A 23493-nucleotide genomic window follows, 5' to 3' on the forward strand; every position below is an offset into this window, starting at 1 on the left:
CCCTCCTTTCCTTCTCTTTTATTTTTCCTGATCTTTGAGCACTAGACTGAAAGCGTGTTAGGATACACCACTATCGGGTCAGACAATATTTCAAGGTTTGGACGGGGAAAGGCAGCGGAATGCGGGTGGTGGGGTATCAGTGTCCACTGTCACCCAAGCGTGATCCCTTCGAGCGAGCGACAGAATGTTCTTGACGGCACGCGGTGAAAGTACAGCCCCGAGGCCACGCTCGCACCGTTACTTTCTGCTAGGAATTTAAACGTTCTGCCGGTGATGGCGTGGAAGCAAAGATTATAGAGCGAGAAGGAAACACTTCCCCGAAAACATACAAATATCTCAAGTTAAGTCGTAATATTAATGGTCACAATGAGTCCCTCCTCTCTCGCCCACCCTCCTTTCACTGTCTTCCTGTCTATCCTTCTCACTGTTGTCATATTAATAACTGTTAACAAAACGTTTTACGCGATGAACTGATTTGTTGTTGTTACTGCTTTAAATTTTTTAATGACTTTTTTTGTTGTTGCAGGAATCATCTCCTACACCGAATATTTGTTTCTCCTGTGCGTGCTGACGAGTAAGTGAACTGACGGCAGAATTTGGCTAAATTTTTTGTGGTTTCTGGTATGCCTTTAGTACTGCTTTAATAGCTAGCTCATACTTGCTTTTTTTGGTCGGACTTGTCAGTAAAGCTTTCTTTGTCTGGTCACTTTGCTTATTTGTCTTCGGTTATGGTCTTGTTCTAAAGCTACACATAGCTGTCTAAACAAAGTATGCCTTTTCCTGATTTCTGTTAGTCTTCGTTTCTTTGCAGTGTTGTAGACAGAATTTAAAAGCCTTATTTGTTAATTTGAAAATCTTATTTTCATTCTAATGCAATCCGTTCTTTTCAGTTACACTAGCATACGAAATTGTTTTTGTTTTTTGTTGTTTTTGATCCGCGTATCTTTTATAGGCATTAACGTTTTCTCCGAGATAGATTACTTCTTATTCCATGTAAAATAACTTTAATTTACGTACTTTTGCATCCAGTGCATTCCAGCCCGCCCTGGAAAGAAGGTGATAAACCAGATGGTATGAATAGCAAAAGGTTTACTACTGCTAGCGTCTAATTCAGGTCATCAGGCTTTGCTTTTGTGCTGTACATTGCCCTGCTTTTTGCCGGAGTATAATAATTATATTTTTATTTTTAAAAAATTTCTTATTGCCTTTTGCCTCCATGCCATCTTAATCCCTACTGCGCAAATCTACATATTCTTTCACTGCCTGTTACACTTTGTTGATTTGCAGGTTTGTTTTGTTTTTTTTTTTTTTTTAAGACAACGTCTCACGGACAAAAATGTGAGCTCTAAAATGTGATTAAGCGGACAAGTCTTAGATGTCGTAGATGTTGTCTTAGTAGTAATTATGGGGATGACGATGAAGATATTTGAACAGTGAACCAACTGTTCAGAGGAAATATCGGAAGGGGGTGTTATGGAAAGTGGAAAATGAGGACAAAAGCCAGGTGAATGGACATCTTTCACATTCTCATGGACATAAAACATCTCCATATGGCAAGGTGCTGTTATCTTTATCAACACATATTTAAGTAAACAAGTAAATTATTTACCCCATCTTCCCTTGCACACAAAGTTCACAGTTTTGGTTGCTTAAATAAGTAACATGATTTACCACTCTAGCTTTTAAAGAAATAACAACTACAAGGGGAGGGGGGAAGGGTAAAACTTAACCTTACTTAGGAATTCTTCAGAGTTGTGTATGAAGCAAAACTGCGGTAAAATTCAGCTGGCTTCAACTCACCTCGAATAAGCAAAGGAATACAAGCGTTCGAAGTACTTCACATTACGGACATGAATCGGCCGAGTTGTCACAGCGCCAAGCAGCACATGAATACTAAGAACCCATGCTGTATGGGGTGACGAGAGGAGACTTTACCTCCAACACCACTCCAGTGTCAAATGAACCAATCAAATGCAAGTAAATATCTGTGACCAATACAAGAAACGGCTAAATAATGAATAGAGAATACAATTTAAATTATTCAGGAGTTCGAAGCCGCTACATCATGCATTAATGTATGCATTTTTTTTTATACAACTAATGATGTACCGTTTTCTTGGCGACATGAAGTGTCTTAGAGATTAATAAATCCGACTGGTGAAAAGTTGTGGGGCGTTGTGTGGGATGAGTTCCCCTTTAGCCGCTCCATATTGCTGTCAGTCACTGACTGCTGGAAGTCCGTAAAGATGTCTAGACAAGTCCAAGAGAGAAAAGTTCACTGCCCGGACCAGCTGATTAATATTGACCTTAAAAGGACGCATGACTTTTCTTCCTTGAGAACAAAGCGGCATAGAGAATAGTTCAGGCTTAGGTGAGAGTTGCCGAAATGACAATGATGGAAAAATATTCAAGACTGGTTACTGTCTGTGGTCCTGCCCACGGACGACCAGCAAGCCGATATAAAGAAAGGCCTGGCTGGTGGTGGTGGCGGGAGGTATAGTCCGCTGTAACATCTTCATACTTGGGGATGATTTGTAACACAGCGGAAGGTGGTTATGATGGGTTTTATAAATTTATGCAACGTTCTTGGATTTCAGTTTGTTTCATTTCACTTTGTTGAGTTTGTTGTGTTATTTTCATCATATATTTTTTTTACTTCCCTTTATTTTGGGTTATGGGATTTGAATTATTATGTTAACTTTATGTCCCTTTTATAGGAAGTTTAGTAACATGAGGTTGAAATCTCTTTCCTAAACAGGCACGTATGTATACATATATTTTAAAGCGTACACACCGTCCTCGATACTTTTACCATAAACAGCTACTTTCCGCAAATACCATATTAGCGAATGAATACAGAAGAGGGTCCAGAAAGAATTCGGCAGTTTGAAGCCAAACATAAGTTAACATATTATAAAAGAACATCCCGGGTTGCCGTCCGCAGTTGGTTCCAGATCATTTGAATACAGGTGTATAATCAAGGTTCTGTGTGTATTGGTAAAACAGCGAGGACGATATTTTGAACGAGTTTTGATAAGCTTCGGGTGGCAGCTGTTGTGTGGGTGAATGATGAGTACATACGACAGGGGGTAGCGTGGACCTACCTCAGTGACCCAGGGGACACGGCAGTGACCTTTTGGGGGACGCCTTTGCCGGTAGGGAAGTCGGTCTACATGTTTGGTTGCAGGCTGTTCATCAGAATTAGGAAGCAGCAAACAACCAGAGCACAAAGGCTGCACTGGACTTTGGATTCTGTAGCAGGTGCGGAAGAAATATATGAAGGACAGGGAAGACAATAGACCAGTGAAGGGTGTGTTGGGGAGGGGGAAAGAGGCGGTCTGGCTAAAAAAAAAAGTAGCAGTTCCGTTAGCGGTGTTAATGATGAATAAGCAACGACTGGACGTTTGGGACGCAGATGGCTAAAATACTGTCTATGTCCATCTGCTGCTGACCGCAACCGTGGCTGCTAGACCCTTGTGTCGTCTCGTTATTCGGGGTGGGCTTCTAATGGTTAGCGTTATAGGAAATGACGTATAGAGAGAGTGCTGCATTTCTGCTCATATCACGGGGTGTGACGATTGGTATCGATGTCCTCAGAAGTGTGACAAGCGTGGTGGAAGTCAACGGCGTAAATCTGAACCGAATCCAAAGATCCCAGACTTTCGCTTTTCCGAGACGACAGAATTTCCCGAAAGCGTCCTCCCGGAAACACCAACTCAGAAGCCAGGCATCTGAAAATCGTCAGCTGCGCGAAAGTAAATATGTTGACTCCTTTTTTTTATTATTATTTGCGATAACCAGTGTGCAGTCACGTGATAGCGGTGTTTACAGGTGAGGGTCAGCGCACACAAGGGTGCGGCCTTCCCCCACCGCCCTCCAGTGTATTGCAGAATTTCCTGTGAGGTCGCAGCGGTGACACAAGAATATAGATCACAGCAAAGGCCGCCAGCAGGCGGGGTGGAAGGAGTTACAGACGGGGGAGGGAGGCTCAGGGACGATCTGTTAGCTTTGCTGGCAGTGAAAAGCATAGTTGATTCTCCTCGCTACATTTGCTACGCCTAGCGTCTCGAGTCACGCCACGAAGGATCCGGATTCGCAACCTTATGCATACAATATATATATATACATACTTATTTCCCAATCTTTCCTAGACTATGTACAATGTATACGTCAGAAACAGAATAAACATGCTGAATCAAACAGCGAAATATTGCTGCCTCGAAAACTTCGTACATTGGTAAAGTTATTTGACAACTTCATACTACTGTTACCGATAATAAGAATAATAAAGAATAATTTCTAACGAACTGACAATCACAAAACAAAAACAACGCTAGTGTCAGTAAAGTGATGACACCGTGTCAAACGTAAACAAAATGCATAAGTGAAGATGAAGAACTGAAGGGTGAGTGGAAGAGTTCGCTTGATTATGAAAAATGCTTACTTGATCAAGGGGTGGGGAAGCCTTTTTTTCTGCCAAGGGCATTAGGATATTTATAACAGACACGGGACATACATAATTATCGACTTAGGATAGAAGTGAAGAATAAAAACTGCGGAGGAGGGAGTTCTTTTATCTTCACCTCATCGCCTGTAGGTTTGAACCAGGTCTCCGTTATAAAAACAACAGCATTAGCTTCAAAAATTAAAACAAACTTTTTTAGATGTTTAGTTTCCGCACGACTAAGCATTAAAGTACAGGATTTTGAAACGTCTAGTTCAAGCTCTTGACTGGTTTGGACAAGAGAGATGCGATGTGCCGGAGAAGCAGCGTGACCTGGCGGAGAGTGGAACAACAAAAGACGAGCGGAAAGTCGCGCGCGGTATTCAACATATTTGAGGGAATGGATGGAGGTGAGAAAGAGGGCAAGAAAAAGTACCGCGTGTTACGCAGACTCGGGACGAGCAAGAAAAGATACAGGTGCAAGTGTAGTCCACCTGCATTACCGCGTATGAAAATATTGACGTAGCGGCAATCGTAGCCAGGCCGAGCTTCGGTCTGCTGTACGTGGTGCTCACGTGCCGTCTAACTCGTCCCGTTGGTCGTGTGCTGTCCAGATGGAGCGAGCGCTGACGAGGTCTCGCCCCCTCCTCTTCCCTTACCTGTCGCCTCCATGCTGTTTTCATAATATGTGTAGTCTGCCTGTTCTGATCTGAGTTTCTTGAAAGTTCGATGTTTCAAAAGTTTCCACAGGTAATCCTGGGAGCTTTTGTGCTTAGACCGCAGCTTTTGTTTTGTTTTGTTTTTTGTTAACTCCATGTTCAAAACTCTTAAAACGGACAAAACAGAAGGCGAATAATGCTTGGTATATTCTTTGAAACTACTGTAAATGAGAGAGTGGATCTGTACAGAGGAATTGTCCTTTTGTCATGCTGCAGTCGTCAACTTTTTTCATACGTCCAAATGTGCTGGAGTATATATGGGGTGTCATTCTTTTCTTTAATCATTTATTTGTTTATTCCCTTTCGTTTTCACTAATTGAACCAGCGATCGAATGACATTAATTTTGGCACATTTCCTAAATATATCAAGGCAGACCAAAGTTAGTATACTTGTATTAAAATCACGGCGTCTGCCTTTATAGGTTTTTTGACCGATTCTTAACTATGATAGGTTCAAGCGTTTTTAAGTTGAATTCTAGGCTGATTGATAACGACTTCCCTACCTCTATCGACGATGTGATCTATAACTATAATTATTGATTGTACGAGTCGGATATCGAAGATGGCGGCAACTGTTGTTTGAAGGACGATCAGGGTGCGGTCGTGGTTATGATGACAAAGTTCATTATTGGACGAGGAGTAGATTGACTTATCATTTTTCTTTTTCCTGTGTTTTGTCAACTTTCATTGATAAGAGTACTCGCACCTTGCTTTATGGTTAAAACCGGTTCGTCGACCATTTTGCTGTTCGGTTGGCGAGGATGCTTGTGTGCAGACTCCAGATGCTGTCGGACAGTCGTTACGGAATTAATCAGAGACCTCACGGCGAGTCGCCACCCTCAAGTTGGTCTGCGGTAGTCGGGATCTGACATTTCTTGCCGCAACAAGCCAGTGCATTGCACAGGTGGAAGACTGCAGGCCTCCGGAGCGGTCTCCGGCTGTGTACTCGGACTCCTCTTAGCGAGGCGGCTCTTCTGCCCGTGCTGATGGCTTTTTTCCCCTTTGTTCTCGCGAGAAGAGGTGTAGGCGCTTGATGGAGATGAGTCCTTTGGCATACTCCGCTGCAGGTAAAGATGTGGACAGAGGTTACTTGCGTCAATTTGTGCGTCAATTTGTTGTAAACATTGCAGTGTCAGTGGGAGACCACCCTCGGTAAAGGGAGACCACCCTACGAGAATGCACTCTGACGGCCATTGCCCGGTTACTGTTTCTTTTTCCTTGCTCTCCCTGGGGATCACTTTTGTGTCTGGCTGGCGAATTTCTTCTTCTTGATGTTGCTGGTATTGATTGCATGTGGTATGAATCATTACTCACCTAAAATCTTAACGTGGGTGGATTCCACCACCACCCAACCACTTCAGTGGAAGGCAACCTACGTGTCTTGATATCTTCCCTGTGGACATTTCGCCACACGCTTTCTTTGGTAATATGCTTTATAGATAGAACACGGGCAATGCAGCAAAGACGAATGATTCAAGACAATGCCTTGTGCATCTTGAAGCCTGGTCACGAGACCGACACGTCATCGCGCCTTATCCGGCCGTCTGGGCCCCCGTCACAGCGTAGCGCCCTCGTTCAGGGACAAGTCGCCGAGCCAGTAACAGACTTCCTTTCTCCAAGAGCAGAGATTATCATCCAAGGTCACCTCCAAGAAAAGCCGTGGAACTCAAAACCACAGACTGCCTGTCCCACACGAAGTGTTTCCCGAACGACAGCGCTCTGGCCGTGAATACCACTGGTGTTCATTGTGGCTAAGCCTGAGGTACCGCTCACACGCTGTTTGCATGTGCATCCCTGTATTAATCTCATCAGTAGCTGCAGGTGTTGGGAGAGGAGGTGAGGGGGGATATAGGAGATTGGAGGAGAGAGGTATAGCAGCAGAAAAGTATTTGTGGAACACATAACAAGTTCCTCCTACATTTTACAAACTCCTCCGCGGACTGCCGCTTCTGTAGTTCATTTCCGGCGCGCGTGTCAATGTGTAAGAAATGTTTCGAGATGTAATAGGTTACCACAGCTTCGTCTCCTCCCCACGTGTGGTGCACACGTCCTCCAGCACGCCCAAGTGGTGGGCGGTGTCCGGGTGGAATTGTGCGCATTCTTTCTTTTTTCCCCCTGTCTCCCTTTTTTGTAGTCGATCGACAAGGAGGTAGACGGGGTAAAAAAATATCTGAGCGATGTTCCACATTCCAAGCGTTCTTCCTCAATGTTTTACAAAGCTGCGCCTATTATTATTACTATCAAAACAGCAAGTTTAGCAGGAGATACTGGCTTCCGAAGGCGCGGAGGTTTCTCGCGCTGATGACTTGGTCTTGACGATTGTCAGCTGAGCACTTCGTGTGCCTGATCCTTTAACGCCGCAGTGCCGTGCGTCTGTATGTATCCACACCGCAAACCTAGAGGTCGACCGAGCATTGTTACATAACAGCGGCTGTTGCATATCATCTGCCTTTCACCCCTCCCACTTTCACACACACACACCCTGTTATCCATAAAGTGTGATCATCTCTCAGTTCTGTTCCTTACCACTCTGCACCCTCCCTTCTCCTCCCAGTCCCACATCCCTCGCCTCTTCTCGAGACAACCGGTGCGCACACACATGGGGACTCGCGGAGTGCAGGACTACAGCAGCGTTTCGGGTCAGAATGTTATCTCAATAATGTGTTTTGCGGATTTTCTAACGGCAAAAATACTTTCAGCTGACAGACGCAGGTTGTTGATGAAGATGTGGGAGAGGGCACGGGGAAGGAGGGCCGAAGGTGGATGAGGGGGAGTCTGAGCCTGCGTCTTAACTTTAACATACCACCCGCATGCTGGAGTTGCTCCCTTGCTATGCCATTTGCTCCCTGATATCCTTTATCTTAAACCACCCCACCACCTCTTCTTTTTTCGGAAGGAAGAAGGCAGAAGTTTAAAACAGCTTTTAGAAAAAAATTATTCAAAGGGAAAATTATACATCAGTTGTTTATTTATACTTTGTAAGGGAAAACAAACATTTTGCACCAGCAAAATTCAAGGAAACAATTGGAGTCACACGTGCTTCTAGCCTTGCACAGGCTGCAGCTTCCACACTGAGGTTGGCAGAAAGTCTATGACAACGTGAGGCAGCCTAACAGGCAATGAATAATCTCACTGGGAGGTTATTGTGAAACAACGGGTAGGGAGATATACTAGCTAGTAATAAACAAGAAATTAAAAGTCACGATCGTAATTATCAACTCATTTCTCCCACAGTTTTACTACCTCATGACACTTGGAACAATTAGTACACACATCATCAGTATCGTTTCTAATGGAAGAGTCGCTTAAAATTTATCATTTTGACTCATTAACATAATACGGTTAAAATTAGTATTTTGGTACATTTTTTTTTCTTTTGGTGGTGTGTGTGTGGTGGTGGTGGTGGGGGGGGGGGACGTGCAGTATCTCACATCCATCCGTCTGAACAATTTATATCGACCTATGCGAAATTTAAAGCCGAAGCTAGTTACGGCTACACCGCTTTTTCGTATATTTTTTTGCATGCTTAATTAGGAGAAGGTCCACGTACCATGCACTGGTCCATGTGTGGAAAAAGTTCATAGTTGCTGACTCGGCGAAGGACATCAGGTCTAGCTGCCCCTCCCTTCCCCGACACACTCTCGGCAAGTGCAGTCGGGGATTTCAGTGAAGCGTAATGATGGCGACAATGTCAACATCACCATCGTGACCAACACGCTTGAGGCTGATTGGCTGGAGTCTGTGCAAAGTAGCGGGACAGGGAACAGGAGGCTATCGGCAATGTTCTCGCTGGTCACCCAGTAATTCCGCTCTAGAATCAGTCGGTTTGCTGAGGAATGCACTGGGAATCGGGTGTCTTGGGTTCAAAACTGGTCGGGAAAACCTGTCTTTTTTTTCCCCTGTTTATATTACCAAGATATGGTCTTAGCTCCCCGCTCCTCCAACACACACATCAATATTAGTAGTCACGTGGAATGGTGGCTACACCAATGCTTCTCTTGTCGCTCGTGCTTGTAATCGGAGCTGACAGCCAACAGAAATTCACTTCCACGTTTGTTCTGTGCTTTTAACCGAAAGCTAGTAAGTGGAGTGCCGTGTTGCTTATTTCAGTGTATTTCTCCCCCTTCGAGATACAACCTTCCAGCATTCGTGCAAGAAAGAGTTGTTTACATGACCAGGTTGAAACTGTTGCTGGCGATTACCCGAGAGTATTATTCGTCAAAATATGACAGATCTCGCCTGCTAATATCAAAGCGCGTGAACCAGGACAAAGGGGGTGGAGGCGTATCTCGGTGCGATGTCCTGGGCCACTTTAGTACACACAGCCCCGCCTGCCCACCTTGCCAGACAGGGAGGGAGTGTGCACACAATTTTAGATGTTCACGATATTCTTTCTACGAGCTTGGCCGCTATGAGTAAGACGCGGGAAACGGAAAGATAAGACAAGTGGGAGAAAAACCCACAGCCACCGACTCGAGATGCCTGTGGATGGTGTACATCAGATCGTCCGCGGGATGACCTGTCCTTGACGGGACCGCTCGTGAAACTAGAGCGTGCGAGGGATATTGGCTAGGTGCGTCCAGGTATTGTCTGTCTTGGGGCTGTCGCACTTGCCTTTTGAACTCGGATCGAGTTCCGCAGGAAGGTGGATGAAGGATGAAGAGTCTATAAGGTGTCGGAGAGATCTGTTTACTCTCTCTCGTCACTGTCTGCTTCTCTCTTTCCATCGCTCGTGTGTGTTCCAAGATTTTTCCCCTCTCCTCTTCCCCCACTACCTCGCCTGCGATGTCAATAAAGATTTCTTTTCTTGTGAGAGTAGCGACACTTTAGGGTGGTAGCACTCAGTGCACGCTGTTGAGTTCTTACTGCCAGTTGCCTCCCCTTGTCATGAGTACAATGAAGGGATCGGAGCTCTTACTCCCTCTCCTTCCCCCTCCACCTCTCTTCCCACCGCTCCCGTGTGGTGTGGGTCTGCCCCCCTGTGTAACATCTACCCACTCCTGTGCCCTCCCACGTGTACGACTGAACGTAAGAACTTATTGTTGGCGAGTTTGTTCTACTCTTGTCAAAGACATCGAAACGTTGAAAGCACCTAGAGGTCTGTGGCTTGAAGGTGGATGGTCAGAGTAGTGTCGTATTGTCGTATCGTGGGCCAGCTTATCTGGATGCGTCATCCCCACAAACACGGATTTGTTGAGCTTCTGAAGGAGATCGGCGGCGTGGGTTAGGTGCGAGAGAGAAGCAGGACTGGAGAACCCTCCGTGTACCTGGTGACCTTGTCGCATGCAGTGGTGGTGGTGGTGGTGGTGGTGGGGTAGCGTGAATGCAAGGAAATGCACAAAGTGAGTGGCGGACGAGAAAGATGCGATGCACTTGATGCCGAGGGATTAATTGTAGGAGTTGGGTCGTAGCTATTCCCCCTTTCCCGCCTTTCAAGCTCAAGCACACACTTTTTCTCGCTTCATCATCGTCGTCGTCGTCATAGCATCATGCATCTTCATGTTCCTTACTTGGATAGAAATATTTTCAGAACGGTATTAGTGTGTTCTGGTTTCTTCTTCAGCACCGGAAGCGTCTGTAGTTACAGTTTTCGCGCTTGGACGAAGAACATGCCCGCGCTGTTCCAAAACTAATGGCAAAAATCGAACGTGTATTGAAAACGCGCGTTTCGTTAGAAAGACTTACCTTTCATATACGATGACTAGGGCCGTTGTAGGCGGTGAGGCAGCTGGGAACACACCCCGATGTCAGCGCCAGTTCCTTGCAGCACCTGCCCCTCAGGTTCGGAATTGGAGTTGGTCGGAGCGAGTCGGACTACGGTGTTGTCCTCTTATACTGCTGAGACAGGAGTTCACACACGTCACGGACACTTGTCTCAGAAACGAAAACATGGGAAACGCATTGTAAAAGATTCGAACAGTAAAACTCGATGTCATGGTGTCTTATTCTGATACTCGTACCCAAGCTCAGGATCGTTTATTGATGGTTTACTTACCTGACAGTCTGACAGGGGGGATGGCACAGCACATAGAAGACCCCCTCAATGAGAGATCGGCCTGGGGTATGACGGTTAAGGGGCCGACTTGATGACCGGTGGGCGGTGGAACCTTGTGCTACAAAGACAAAATGCAGTGCAGCTTTGGCATTTTCTTTCAAATTATGAAGAGTTCAAAACCGTAAAAGATGGATGAAGAAAGGATAAACAAATGAAAAGCTTTGGCTGGTAACAAATTCGCTTGGCTTTATGAGTTTGTGCATCTACAAGCATATCTATGTGTGTAGCATCTATGTAGATACTTTGTAAATGCCATGCACTACTCCATCAGGAGGCGGTGTGTGTACTAAATAGTCATGATTCTAATGATGATGATTATTAATGTACTTTCACTTCACAACTTGTGCATTAGAAAAAAAAGGTTTTGTTACTATATACTCCAAACAATTGTCTCGCTAATCTTTTCATAGGTGCAGAGCATATTTTTCGCGCACTTATTACAAAAAAGCAGAGTGTGGTGACTCACTGGAACTCGTACATGTTTGCAAAGTGTTAACACATTGTGGTGAAACTACGTCTTGACCAAATAGATGGAGATAAATGTTGAAGTAGATAATTTTCTATGGCCCACGAATGATATTATAAATATCAAAATGATCCTTGAAGGGGAAAAAAAAGGTTCCCTACTCCGATTCCCAAGGAGACCTTTCAATTCGCTTACTGATATTTTGTCATTGTTGTGTTGGCTTACACTGCGGTCTACTTTGGGAACATGTTTTTGTTTCCCCAGTCGTCGACAACAGCGCTGTGAACAAAGAAGCGAAGTCATCGACCGCACCCCTCGTGTCCCGTGTGTACACCTACTAGCAGACAACAGCGCAGTAATACGCCGGGGCGAGAAGGCTGCAGTTGAAAAGACTAACAGAACACTTTCCCTCTCATCGTTCACAAGATCCTTTTCCCTTACTTTTTGCGGTTGACCACGAAACATGAATACAAGACACAGTTCATGAGTGTAAATTGTCAGTAATTGGACTTGAGAAGTTACCTTAAGCCGAGAAAACAAAGTCCGCTTCGTCACAGATCATTGCAACTGCTGTTCCATTTGTCATTTTTCTTGTTGGACTTTCAGCGGGCGTGTACCAGGTGACGGCCATGTCTGGGGGACTTTTTCCTCCGCGCAACATGAGCGGGGCCAGGTTACCTCAGCGCTAACTTTAGCCCATCTCTTGACGTGGTCTTGCATTCGTGGGAAAGTTTGTTTTCTACCTCAAGGTCTCGTTACTGATAAAGGAGGGATGGAGCTCCGGCCAGAGTAAGGGAAAGGGCAGAGGAGACAGAAAGCGGACAGGTAACAGGTTACAAGGTGTGCAAGAGAACACGTCTCTCCCTCTCTGGCACTCGTACGATAGTCTCGCTTTCATTTTTTAACACATGCCCAGTCGGTGGTGACAGTCAGCCCATATTAGTCACACCTCATTGCGCAAGAGGGCAATAGGTTCTAGCCCTTTCCCGTGGCAAGTCTTTTTGTGGGGCATGGTGTTGAGCAGACAGGTGGGTCCAGCACCTCTCCGTGGCGCGGAGACAGCGTGGGTATGGTCACTGTTGCGATTGATTGCTTTTGCGCAAGTTATTATTCATCCTCGCAGGACATCTCCACACGCAAGACTGGGTTTTTGTCGCTGGTAACCGAAACTTGTAAGCAGGGGTTAGCGTCTATTGTCGGAGCTTTTCACCTGTCCTGATGAGGATGGTGTGGGGCTGACGAGTGGGAACTGTTAGACCGCATTTTTCCCACTAATAAACACGCGCGGAGGACCGTTTTGATTACCATTACCTGTGAACTCGTATTCACGACTTGAAGGCGAGGGCGTGAGAAGACATGTCAGAAATGGGCCGTGCAGCTAAGCAAGCTTTGATCTGTGTACATACCATTGCATTTTGATACATGTACTTTTTACGCACTTGTGGCGGTGCAGACGTACGGTGTGATTACCATTGTACGGGGTTACACGCACGCACATTACTTAGGGTTATACATATTTGTTAGTCTTCAACAACAGGGTAATTAATACATTAGAGTTAACAAGTGTGTGTGTTTGGAGAGAGAGAGAGACAAAGTGTTGCCAGAAAGTCTAGGGTATTATTCATATCCACCTTTCACGCTTGCTTCCAGCCCGGAGCGTATTATGCACGATGACGAGGCTTCATCGAACACTGTGCTATTGATCTCGAGTCATGTGACCTTTCCTTTTGGCACCGGGGGGAAAAACGCTTTAGAAGTGGTTTGTCCTCTCGCTTGGGAGCACCGACCAGCTCAGGTTTGTTGTCTTTATCCGGTGTTGAGCTGTAGGTTTGAAAATAAAAGTTTGCAGGACCTGGGTCCTTATAAGCCTTCAAACCTTCCGGAAATATGAAACCACCAAGAGACAGTGTAAAGAAAAACTAGATTTTTTTTTAAAGACGTGAGTAGCTAGTTTTAGCTTCAGTATGTTGTAATCTTTGAAATACAATTTTGTTCCTCCCGTCTTGTCAAGTTCTACAAAGATAACCAGAAATAATTATTGCGCTTATTTACTTAAAATTTTGTGTCATCGACAAAGTGGCTTTCGACTTTGATAAGTAGGTTAGTGGGGTGTTGGTTGGCTGGTTCGTTTTATAGGAATGTTTTGCTGTTAGTGGTGATTTCAGTTTGCGAACTACCTGAAGAAAATCACGACCGACAGACCCGTGGACAAGTCGCATCAAGAGACGAGTCTGAACCCAAGGCCTCATCAAGCTCACTGGTAATGGAGGAAAAGGGAGGAGGACATGTAGAAACAAAGCTGCTCATAAGAGATGGGACTGCCCAAGAATGAGCGGCGGTGTGTGCGTTGGGCTGACTGTGAGATGAGACGCAGGAGGAGATATCACGGCGATCATTTAAGTCGGTACACTGGCACCTGACCGGCTCTCTCGGCGGCGGAACACTACGGCTGCTGACGGCGGCGCCGACACGCCCCACTTGTTTGTGCTGGCAGGGTAGCAGTCGCCAGGTGAGCCTGATTGGCGACTCCGGATGACTGGGAATCGATAGCCGGAGACCATTAGCAAGCAGACTTTGCGTGTCAAAGGCGTGTTTTGTACAGTTGGTGAGGACCGGGCTGTCAGAATGTTTTGATGTGAGGGTCGCGCTGTCCGCTTCCTGAGAGTTACCATCGCCGATCTGGCGCCTGTCTTCTGGGCTGATCACTCACCTCGATGCACAGCCATCCTTGTCAATAGAAAAGAAAATCTTTGGGTGTGTAAAGTACGGTTCAAGGAACGGTGGAAATTGGGCATAGCGATGGTGTTAAGGGGTTCACACGTCTGCTGCGGCACGCACAGGTCGCAGAACAGCATGCCACCCACATATGATCAAGATTGCTTTGTCCGTTTGTCCCTCGTAGCCAACTGTGTTTGTCACAGCACAGCCAAAACTCGGCCAAGCTGTGACTAACAAGGTTGTTTACAAAAGAAATGTGTGAAATTCCACAGGTCGGCATCTACCACATTGGTGTGTGTGTTAGAGAGTCAGTGCGACTGTCCTCTCTTCGAAGCAGAACCACCACACGATAGCATGAGATCAGGATCCTTGAATACTGAAAGTGGCGATGACATTTATCTCCAGTGGTTTTGGGAAGTAATCCGAGTACCACCTTGTCTTCACAGGAGAGTTGTGTGAAACTTTCTTCTCTTCTTCCTGTTTTATTTCTCTGTCATAATTTTGTCATTTCATCAACATTTGGGAAAAATTGGAGGCAGTTACTTCAAAATGCCGTATGCTAAAGAACATAAGCCAGTAAACAGTGCTTGTAGTTTTATAATAACAGGGGCATGGAAGCAAATTAATGTAGTTAAACCGCTCAATGTTTGGGTGACGCGTCTTGCGAGAAAGCCGTTACCAATCTAAGGGAGGTAATCGGAGACGCGACCTTTGGGCGTTAAAATAAGAGTTGTCTCGACTTAGTCATTGCTACACATCACCGGAAAAGTATCGGTGGCCTGATTGCGGGTAGAACTGCGCACACTAATCCATATTAATAAAAGACTCGTATTTTCTAGTGTGCATTTCAGAAGTTAGTGGGATATTTTAGAATGCACCTAAGACGTGGATGTATTTTGTTGGTTGTGGCTCTTGTCCGTGCAGTCCAGAAAATGTTTTACTGATCACTCATCCAACACTATATAAGATATATTTTCAGGCATTTTTTACAAAAAATTATGTGTCCTGCTCTCGTCTGCTAACACCAGTTCTGATCTGGCCACTAGTTCTGAAAGAATCTAAGCATTGTTTAATGATTTATATCTAAAATATCACAAATCTTTAATTTGTTTTGTTTCTTTTGTCATCTTTAATATTGTCAGTTCTTATCCAGAATGAAAAACATGCTAAACATACTGTACATAATGTGTTTCCTGCATGATGCTGACAACTATTTTATCAGTGAGCAGTGACTAATGGCTTGTACCAAAACAAAAATCAAGGAAATAGTTGGGTTGTTGCTGCTGTATTGATTTCCTGGTATATTAACAGTTTTTTTTACTTTTAACCCTCTTACCACCACATAAAATATAACATTACAATGATTGGCTTATAACTGAAGACTGTGAAGATGACAGTGGGTGAAGTTTGTTTTTTACTATTGCTGCTCTGAGACCAAGAAATATACATTTTTGGAAAGGAGAAAAATGAACTCAATAAAAGTAATGAAAATCATCTTCCCTGTCCTTTCCAGCATGGTGAGGGTTAAATCAATGGTTGTTTCCATTACTTTGCTCTTTGTAACACTTTTATAATGTTATGTGAAGTGTGTTGGTCACTCAGTTCACATGGAGTACTTTGTAAAGCAGTCTACTTTAAGTGCTTTGTTAAAAAGTGTTGTTGAAAGTGATTAATTTTAATACTTTAATACTCTTATTACATTTCCTCATATTTGAAAGTGAGAAGCAGCTAATAAATAATAGGGTTTCTATTTTGAAGTTGATAATAATAAATCATAGAATTTTGCAGTTGATTTACCTGTCTTTTAAGCCTGTACCATGTTTGCTTTAGCACCATCTACAAGCAGAATTATTCTTTTCTTGCAGAACCACACTCTGGGTTTCGTATTGCATTTAACATGTTTGACACAGACGGGAATCAAATTGTTGACAAACGAGAGTTTTTGGTGGTAAGTATCTTCTGCAACTGTTACAACCTCTCTGTTAAGACTTTGGAGTCACCTTCAGATTTCTCCCATCATATTATGTTTATTATTGTCTGCAATGTACTTATTATCACTCTCTCTACCTTATATCTGGATCAGTTGTAAAGTCAATAGCTGTGAATGGTGCTTGTCAAGTGGACTTTATTTTTGTTATTTTAATTTTGCTCTCAATTTTAATTATGCTTGAACATATGTATTTCTTACTATTTTTTACACCCGTACACCGGGTTCAGTTCAGTCCTTCTTATTCTTTAAGAAGCATAGAGCCACATACACTGAGTGTTGATCTTCAGTAGCTGGGCTAGATCAAGTCATTTATTTTTTTCAAACTGACTATATTAAGAATGAATGAAACAACAGGTGCATACTTAGGTCTTTTCTGATGAAATATATATCTGTATAGAGGAGGGTGTTCTTTTTGAACATGGTTATTTGTGATTGCCACGAGTGATGGATTAGCCTAGCCTGCAAAGACGAAAGGGACTGAGCCAGAACTCAAGAAGAATGACAGAATCATGTCATGGCTATGTCTTGACATGCAATGCAAATGAACATTTTATGAAGATGCATTTTTACATAAATACATCTCACTTGTGCATCTTTGCATTCATTTATGCATGCACATAGTTGTCCACATTTTCTTCATTCAGAACAGACTTTAAACATGACTGCAGCTTTGAGTGGCATGAAGATAATACACCAATCATTTCCATCCTGCATAGAAGATATTGTAGATGGAACCAAAGGGAAGCTGAAAACAATGGATAGATGTTATTTAAACTGTGAAATTACATGAGGCACATATTTCAGTTAAAATATTTAAATAACTTTTTATTCTAAAGTGTGTTTGGACATAGATTTACAAATCTGTTTTTGCACCTACAAAAATGATTGAAAAGATTTGTACAGATGCAATCCCCCTTCCTCACACACCTATTTTGGATGGTAATTTCTTTTTTTCCTAGCATATCAGCTGCTTGTCACTTATTAACAGGATCCACTAAACAAGGAAATATGCTTTACACCCATCCCTATTTCCTTTGTGCCCACATTCCCTCAACCCATATGTGATTAACAGTTGACCCCAATTTCTGCCTTGTTGTGTGTTGCAAATTAAGACATTTTCCATATTCCAGTCATTGGCAATGAAGTGGCTCTCTTAAAAGAAAAAGTCAGGAAATTTCAAAACCTTTGTGTAATCACTCACTTTTGATTCCATATCAATTGTTTAAGCCTGGAGAATAAGTTAAGATATTTAGAGACTAAATACAGCACCCCTTTCTTTAAACAAGCATCGATTCTTGGGAATGTAACACATTATTTCTGTTAAAGCAGTTTATAACACTTTTTTTTAATAATGAGACATACTCAGAAACATGAATAGTGGTGAAATGTTCACCATCTGTTTTATAATGCTTATACATGATTGACTGCTTTGTAAATTGTGGTCTTCAAATGCCTTAAGTGGACAGTACACTCCAGGTCAGAAGTTTCTTAGAATTCATGTCAGCAGTTTTGATAACCAGAGTTCATAGGTGTACCTGGTAATTTTTTTCATCATTAGTAAACTGTTAACTTGCAAGATTACATATCATACAGTGTGACAGCATAAAATGAAGAAAATGTTCTCTCTGCACAGGATGTACAGCTGTTATAAGAGGTGGTTCAGTTTTCTAGAATGAGAACTTAGACTCTGAGTGCATTGTCTGTAGGGCATACCATTCCAGGTGTTTTGGTCTTTAATGTCCTACAACTCATTTGTGATGGAGGCAGTAAACTGTGTCATGAAATAATTAAGAGCAGAGCTGTAGCACTGGTGTCACACTTGCATTGTAAACAGTTCATGTGAGGATGCTTCTGAATGGACAAGCAGACATTGAGAATAGGTAGATGGTTATGATGTCATGTTAAAGAATGCCATAGTTGTCACAGCGCAGTTCCAGGCCATCACAGGACAAGAGGCCACTGACCATTACGTATTCTTTAGTTATAGTTTTATGTGGGACCAGCAGTACATCAACTCTAGAGGGTCCTGTACCTGATGAGGATGCCTTATGAGTTTATTGCACCCAGCTTTAGCCCTTTCTAGTGAATCTGAAGCCTGACTTCATTGCTCCTCTCCCTTCTGTTGTTGTGTAGGAGAAGGGATGAATGTGATGGGCATTTGACTATTGAGCCACAATGACTATCTACCTGTCATGTACTAGCTAGGTAGTGATTGGTCATAGTTCACAGAATGGTCCGAGCATGTATGCTTGACCAGTCGCATGTGAAGAGAGGTCTGAGGACATAGATTTAACATCATTCCAGAACCCATAAAGAGGCTTTCATCACTTTGATGCTGGAAGGGTGCAGGTCATAAAGAGGCACTTTGACCAGGTTGCTAGAAATCAGGTCTCTGCTGTGAGAGTGGTGTTCGTAGACAATGCCTACTCCGCAACTGAATGTTGAGCGCTTCTGTTTCACCAATGGCTGTCTGTTCTTAGAAGTGGATTCTCAATTCCTGTAGTACCTGTTTCACATCTCTGTGGGTTGTGAAAGCCATCAACAAGCAATGAGGGGATCAACAGTCTACACATCACCAAGTTCATCATCAAGCTCTGGGAGAGTTTGCATAAATATTTGTCAAGTTCTCGACCATATATTAATGAGTGATATATTTTTTTTTTACACCGAGTTGTTTATTGTGAATATATGCAGGGGGCTTGGAGCAACTGTGAAATTATTAGTAATTTAGTTTAAATGTATTGCACAAACACGCATGACACCATGTGTCATTGTGGGTGGTGAAGTCGAGAGTGTAATTAGTTTGGAGGCAGTGGCTCAATTATGACACCTTCATCAATTTCACATGCCTATTCCACGAGATTCACGACAAACAGTACATGGTTCATCATGTCTAGAGCAGGAAATAGGGAAGGCAGGGCCATCCCTCCCCTTCCCTTGCTTTTTACTTTACCTGATAAATTATAGGTATCCGTGCATTGTGGCTGTAGCGTGTAAAATCAGCATCCGCACCCCAAAGCAGGTCTTTGATGACTAAGTCAAAGGCACTAACCACCACCTTTTAAAACATTAGTGGTAATGAAAGCCATCAGCACTAGTCATCAACAGTGGATCATAAAATTTCTAAAAACCTGATAGAACTCTTGGTGTTGCTTGGTCAGGTGCCTACTTTGTAAAGTCCACCTATCCTAGCACATCAGATGTTGAAATCATAGTTTAGTTTATAGTACATTCTTTAAAAATTATTTTTGCTCCCTCAGCACACAAACACTCACATTCTCTTTCCTTCTCACAATGGTTGACCTACTATGGGAGAGGGCTCATAAGTCTGTGTATTATTTGGTGTACTGCTATGCTGTTGTTTTTGGCCAAACCATAATTTGGTTTACAGTAAGTCTTTAGAGAGCTGTAAGCAGGGTTAATTGGTGTCAGTTTTGAAGACATGCCTGTAGTTTTTGCCTTCATGACAGAAAGCTTTTTTGGCTTGTGCTTTACATGTTGTAAATGAAGTGCTGACATGTCACTGACCAATAAGAGAAGAGAAAAAAGGGGAAGAGTAAAAGAAACCTTTGAAAAAAAAAACAGTCTGTAAACCAAATAAACTGGGAAGGCCTAGGTAAGTGGCATGCTTCCCTTACAGTCATGCACCAAATTTTAATTTTCTCCTGTGGTTTTATGCTGTCTTTTTCAGTTGGAATCTTTCTTCGCTCTGCCCAAACATGAAAGAAAGTTTGTACCCAGGGATCAGAAAAACCTTCAGAAAACCCTAAATGTATGCTACAAAGCTTTCCCTAATACTCCTTATCCCTCCGACATTGTAGCTGTAGCAAAGCCTTTGCACAGATTGGAATCATTGTGAAAAATGAGTGTTGGCCATATGTATATCATGCATTGTAATGTGGCATTGCTACCTATCAAAGCAGCTTGCTTCAGGCATTTTATCCCGTAAAATTAAAGTATACTTCTTCCCGTCATTTCGGCAAGGTAAAATACTTGAATATATTTTGAAAGTAAAAGGAGCAAGCTGCCCAAGGTTCAACATAAATTTTAAGTAAAACTTCATCTGACAGTGGTTGTTACGCCATTGACTTTTCTGTTCTGCTGAAACTTTTGAAATGTTTTGGAATGGTAAGTGCAATATTTGAAGGAATCAGAACCTAATACATATAATACATTTTGTAAGCTGTTTTTACTAATATTCGTAGCAAAAATAAAAATTTCTGTGTATTCTAAATTAAAGTGCATTAGAATTAATATTTATCATTTTACATTTTATAAAACTTTAAATCACTTGTGAATGAAATATATAATCATAATTTTTAAAAAAACAGTTGATGGGTTAGCGTAAATATCTAGACCTGATCCTGCATCTCCTATGACCTAACCTTCTCTCTTCTTTTGCTAGACATCCAGATGCTGAACTCTGCATGCAGTTACTTGTGATTTTCATATAACTTTTATCTACAATGTTTCTAACCAGCTTTTGGCTTGTTCTTGGGCTGTGCATGTTCCGCATGTTCATTTCCAGCTTCTTGAGGTTTTTGAGGGTTTTGTTTCCTATTAATTGATAGGTTCCAATCAGCTTATATTAAATCACATTCAGATATTGCACAAATTGTGCCATGCCTGTTCTTATAGGGCTTCATGTTCATTTGTTTACTTGTTTAATTTTTCATGAAAAATAGATTAAGGAAAAATAGATTTTCCTGAAAATATTTATTAGTTCTCATTTTGTTCTAAGATCATCATTGTCTGTGCAGGTCAGTTCTTTTGGCTACATTATAATTGCAAATTTTCCCATTGTAAAGGATTTGGATTGCAGTTAGCTTTATAAGACATTTCTTTTGGGGTAGGGGCTGATAAAAAGGATTGACATAGTTTGAATAGATTTAAGGTAGTAGTGGAAATCATCTGATATGCATATCATTGTTAACGCATTTCATCAGCTTGTTTCATCCTTAAATTTGAGACAGATGCTAGGATGTTAAGAATATATAAAGTTGAAAACAGAATGAATTTGATGTTTCTAGATCTGAATATGGCTCCCTCCAAGATATATTACCTATCAATTAAATTATTTACTTTTTGTTAAAGTGAGTTTCAGTAAATATTTTAAAATTTTATTGTTTCCACTTATGTCAGAAACCCATTTTCACTTTTAATTCATTTTGATAATGCATGTTGAAAATGTGTATCCATAGTCAATATGTGGTCCTAACAGGTTTAGTATAAATTTCAAAGAAACTTTAATATCAAACATCTCAGATCTCATAAAAGCTAAAATTTTAACATGTTCATTGCTTCTGTCTTTATTATTATTTATTATTCTGTCTTAATTCAGCCACACCACCTCCATACCCTATGCACCATTTACTTTGTTAAAACATTGCACAGATAATTTAGGGGACGATGTTACACATTTTATTACTAATGTTGTACTGTTGAGATCTTTAAGTAATACATGCACCAACACAGGAGTCAAATGAAGAGCAGTGAAAACAGGAATAAACTGAATAGTCATAGCTGTTTATGTTTTGTAAAGATTGTTGTGTGAAGAAGTTAGCATGCTTTGAAACAGAAATTGACCATTCTTGTTAGTAGCATGTACACACTTAAGAAATTGAGTGCCTTGAAGGTTTGATATGAACTGCTTGAATGATTCTGGTGAACCTCTGGGCATTCAATCACAGATGAGCTTGGATGCCTGCACCTGTCTTTGACTAATGCTCCTCTTGGTGCTTGCCCTCCCATTTCTTTTCAGCTGGAGCGTGTTTTTAGTAAGCAAGGACAGCGCATTGGTCTGCAACCACCTTCAGAACAAACAGTATGTTTTCTTGCCATTTCATTGCATGCTGATGTCACCTACAACACCTTCTTTGCCCTTCTTTGTCACAGACATTCTTGTACCTGAAAAATTAATCTGATAAACAAGCCTTTTTTCAAAAATAAATCATTAAAAAACCTTAAATGCTGGAGTGTTTTTTTTTCCCAATCAAGTAGTCCCATGGCAGCAGTTTTTGCTGAAAATTTTAAGATGAATATAAAGCCCCCATGGCCTGGGGCTGTTGAGTATTTTGTTTTCATGCCACACTTTGAACACTAAGAGTGTTTGGTAAATAAGCCAATAAGAGTGCTTTTTCCATGTGACTGGTTCTCCACGCTTATGACTTGAACCTCAGTGCTGTTACATGTACTTGTGATGTCTGTCACACCTAACAGTCCTGTAACTTCTTGCTGATTACAACCTTCCATCTGAAATACCCTCAAATTGCTTATTTTTGTGCATTTTTTAATTTTGTCTTTGTAATGTCAAATTAATTTTATGAGGGACATAGATTGACTGCCTACAATCTGTTGGTATCTTTGTAAACTAATACTAATATACTAATAGTTAACAGTACAGTTTGATTTAGTTTTTTTTTTTTTTTTTTTGGCTTGTTTGTATGGTTAACATTTTAAGAATCTTTCAGCACCAAAGAGCATGATTAACTTGCTTGTTTTTGACCCGTGTTTAACATGGTTTAACACAGACTATTATATACTGTAAAGCTGTAGACAACCTTATTCTAATGTTTATAACTAGAATTTAAGTGATCTGGATGTTATTTTGGTGTCTTTGGAATGATTTAATAACCAAACTAGCAGTTTTTATTAAAATATGCATTGCTAAATAATTTCCTGCTTTAAATATGTCAGAAGTTGTTCTGATAATCTACTAGGAATGACATAACAAAAATGCACTTTGCTAATTCCTTTTATTATATTTTTTAATAAACTAGAGCTGTGTCCAGTTATATTTTAATATCATTAATTTTGTAAGAATTTGAGTGGTCTTTTTCATGTATTCCTTTAATTAAAAATTTTTCATATCACTGAAGTAAATCTTTGTTTTGTCCTGTTCAGGTACAGTATTAGTGAATGTAAGGGATGCAGTATTAATACAGGAGTGTTTTGTGAGAGATTAGCTACTGTTGCTTTTCTAAGGGCATTGAGCATTGTGTGGGAACGATTATAGTGCATGAGGTCAGTGTGCAGGCACCCTTCCATCAATAGATAGTGTTAATGTCTGGCATGTAGTCGAATGGTATGTCTTTATGCTGT

General features: G+C 41.9%; 2 protein-coding genes across 8 annotated transcripts in view; one reads left to right on the top strand and one right to left on the bottom strand.

Moving 5' to 3' along the window:
• The window catches only part of LOC112560202, a 48714-nt gene extending 35811 nt beyond the window's left edge, over positions 1–12903 (bottom strand). The window contains exons 1-2 of the mRNA XM_025231855.1: positions 12207–12903; positions 10849–11276 (exon numbers count right to left, since the gene is read on the bottom strand). The gene's annotated coding sequence lies outside the window, so the exon portion shown is untranslated. The remainder of the gene's footprint in view (positions 1–10848; positions 11277–12206) is intronic.
• The window catches only part of LOC112560201 (calcium uptake protein 3, mitochondrial-like), a 37741-nt gene that overhangs the window by 10330 nt on the left and 3918 nt on the right, over positions 1–23493 (top strand). Inside the window, exons 4-8 of one of the 7 annotated variants that reach the window (XM_025231847.1) lie at positions 527–574; positions 1030–1071; positions 16268–16350; positions 20084–20164; positions 22154–22216. In XM_025231847.1, coding sequence (XP_025087632.1) covers positions 527–574; positions 1030–1071; positions 16268–16350; positions 20084–20164; positions 22154–22216 — 317 coding nt within the window. The remainder of the gene's footprint in view (positions 1–526; positions 575–1029; positions 1072–16267; positions 16351–20083; positions 20165–22153; positions 22217–23493) is intronic. The other 6 variants (XM_025231848.1, XM_025231850.1, XM_025231851.1 and 3 more) reach the window with 6 other exon arrangements.

Source organism: Pomacea canaliculata, linkage group LG3, assembly GCF_003073045.1.
Source record: "Pomacea canaliculata isolate SZHN2017 linkage group LG3, ASM307304v1, whole genome shotgun sequence".
In the NCBI taxonomy this organism is placed as follows: domain Eukaryota; kingdom Metazoa; phylum Mollusca; class Gastropoda; order Architaenioglossa; family Ampullariidae; genus Pomacea; species Pomacea canaliculata.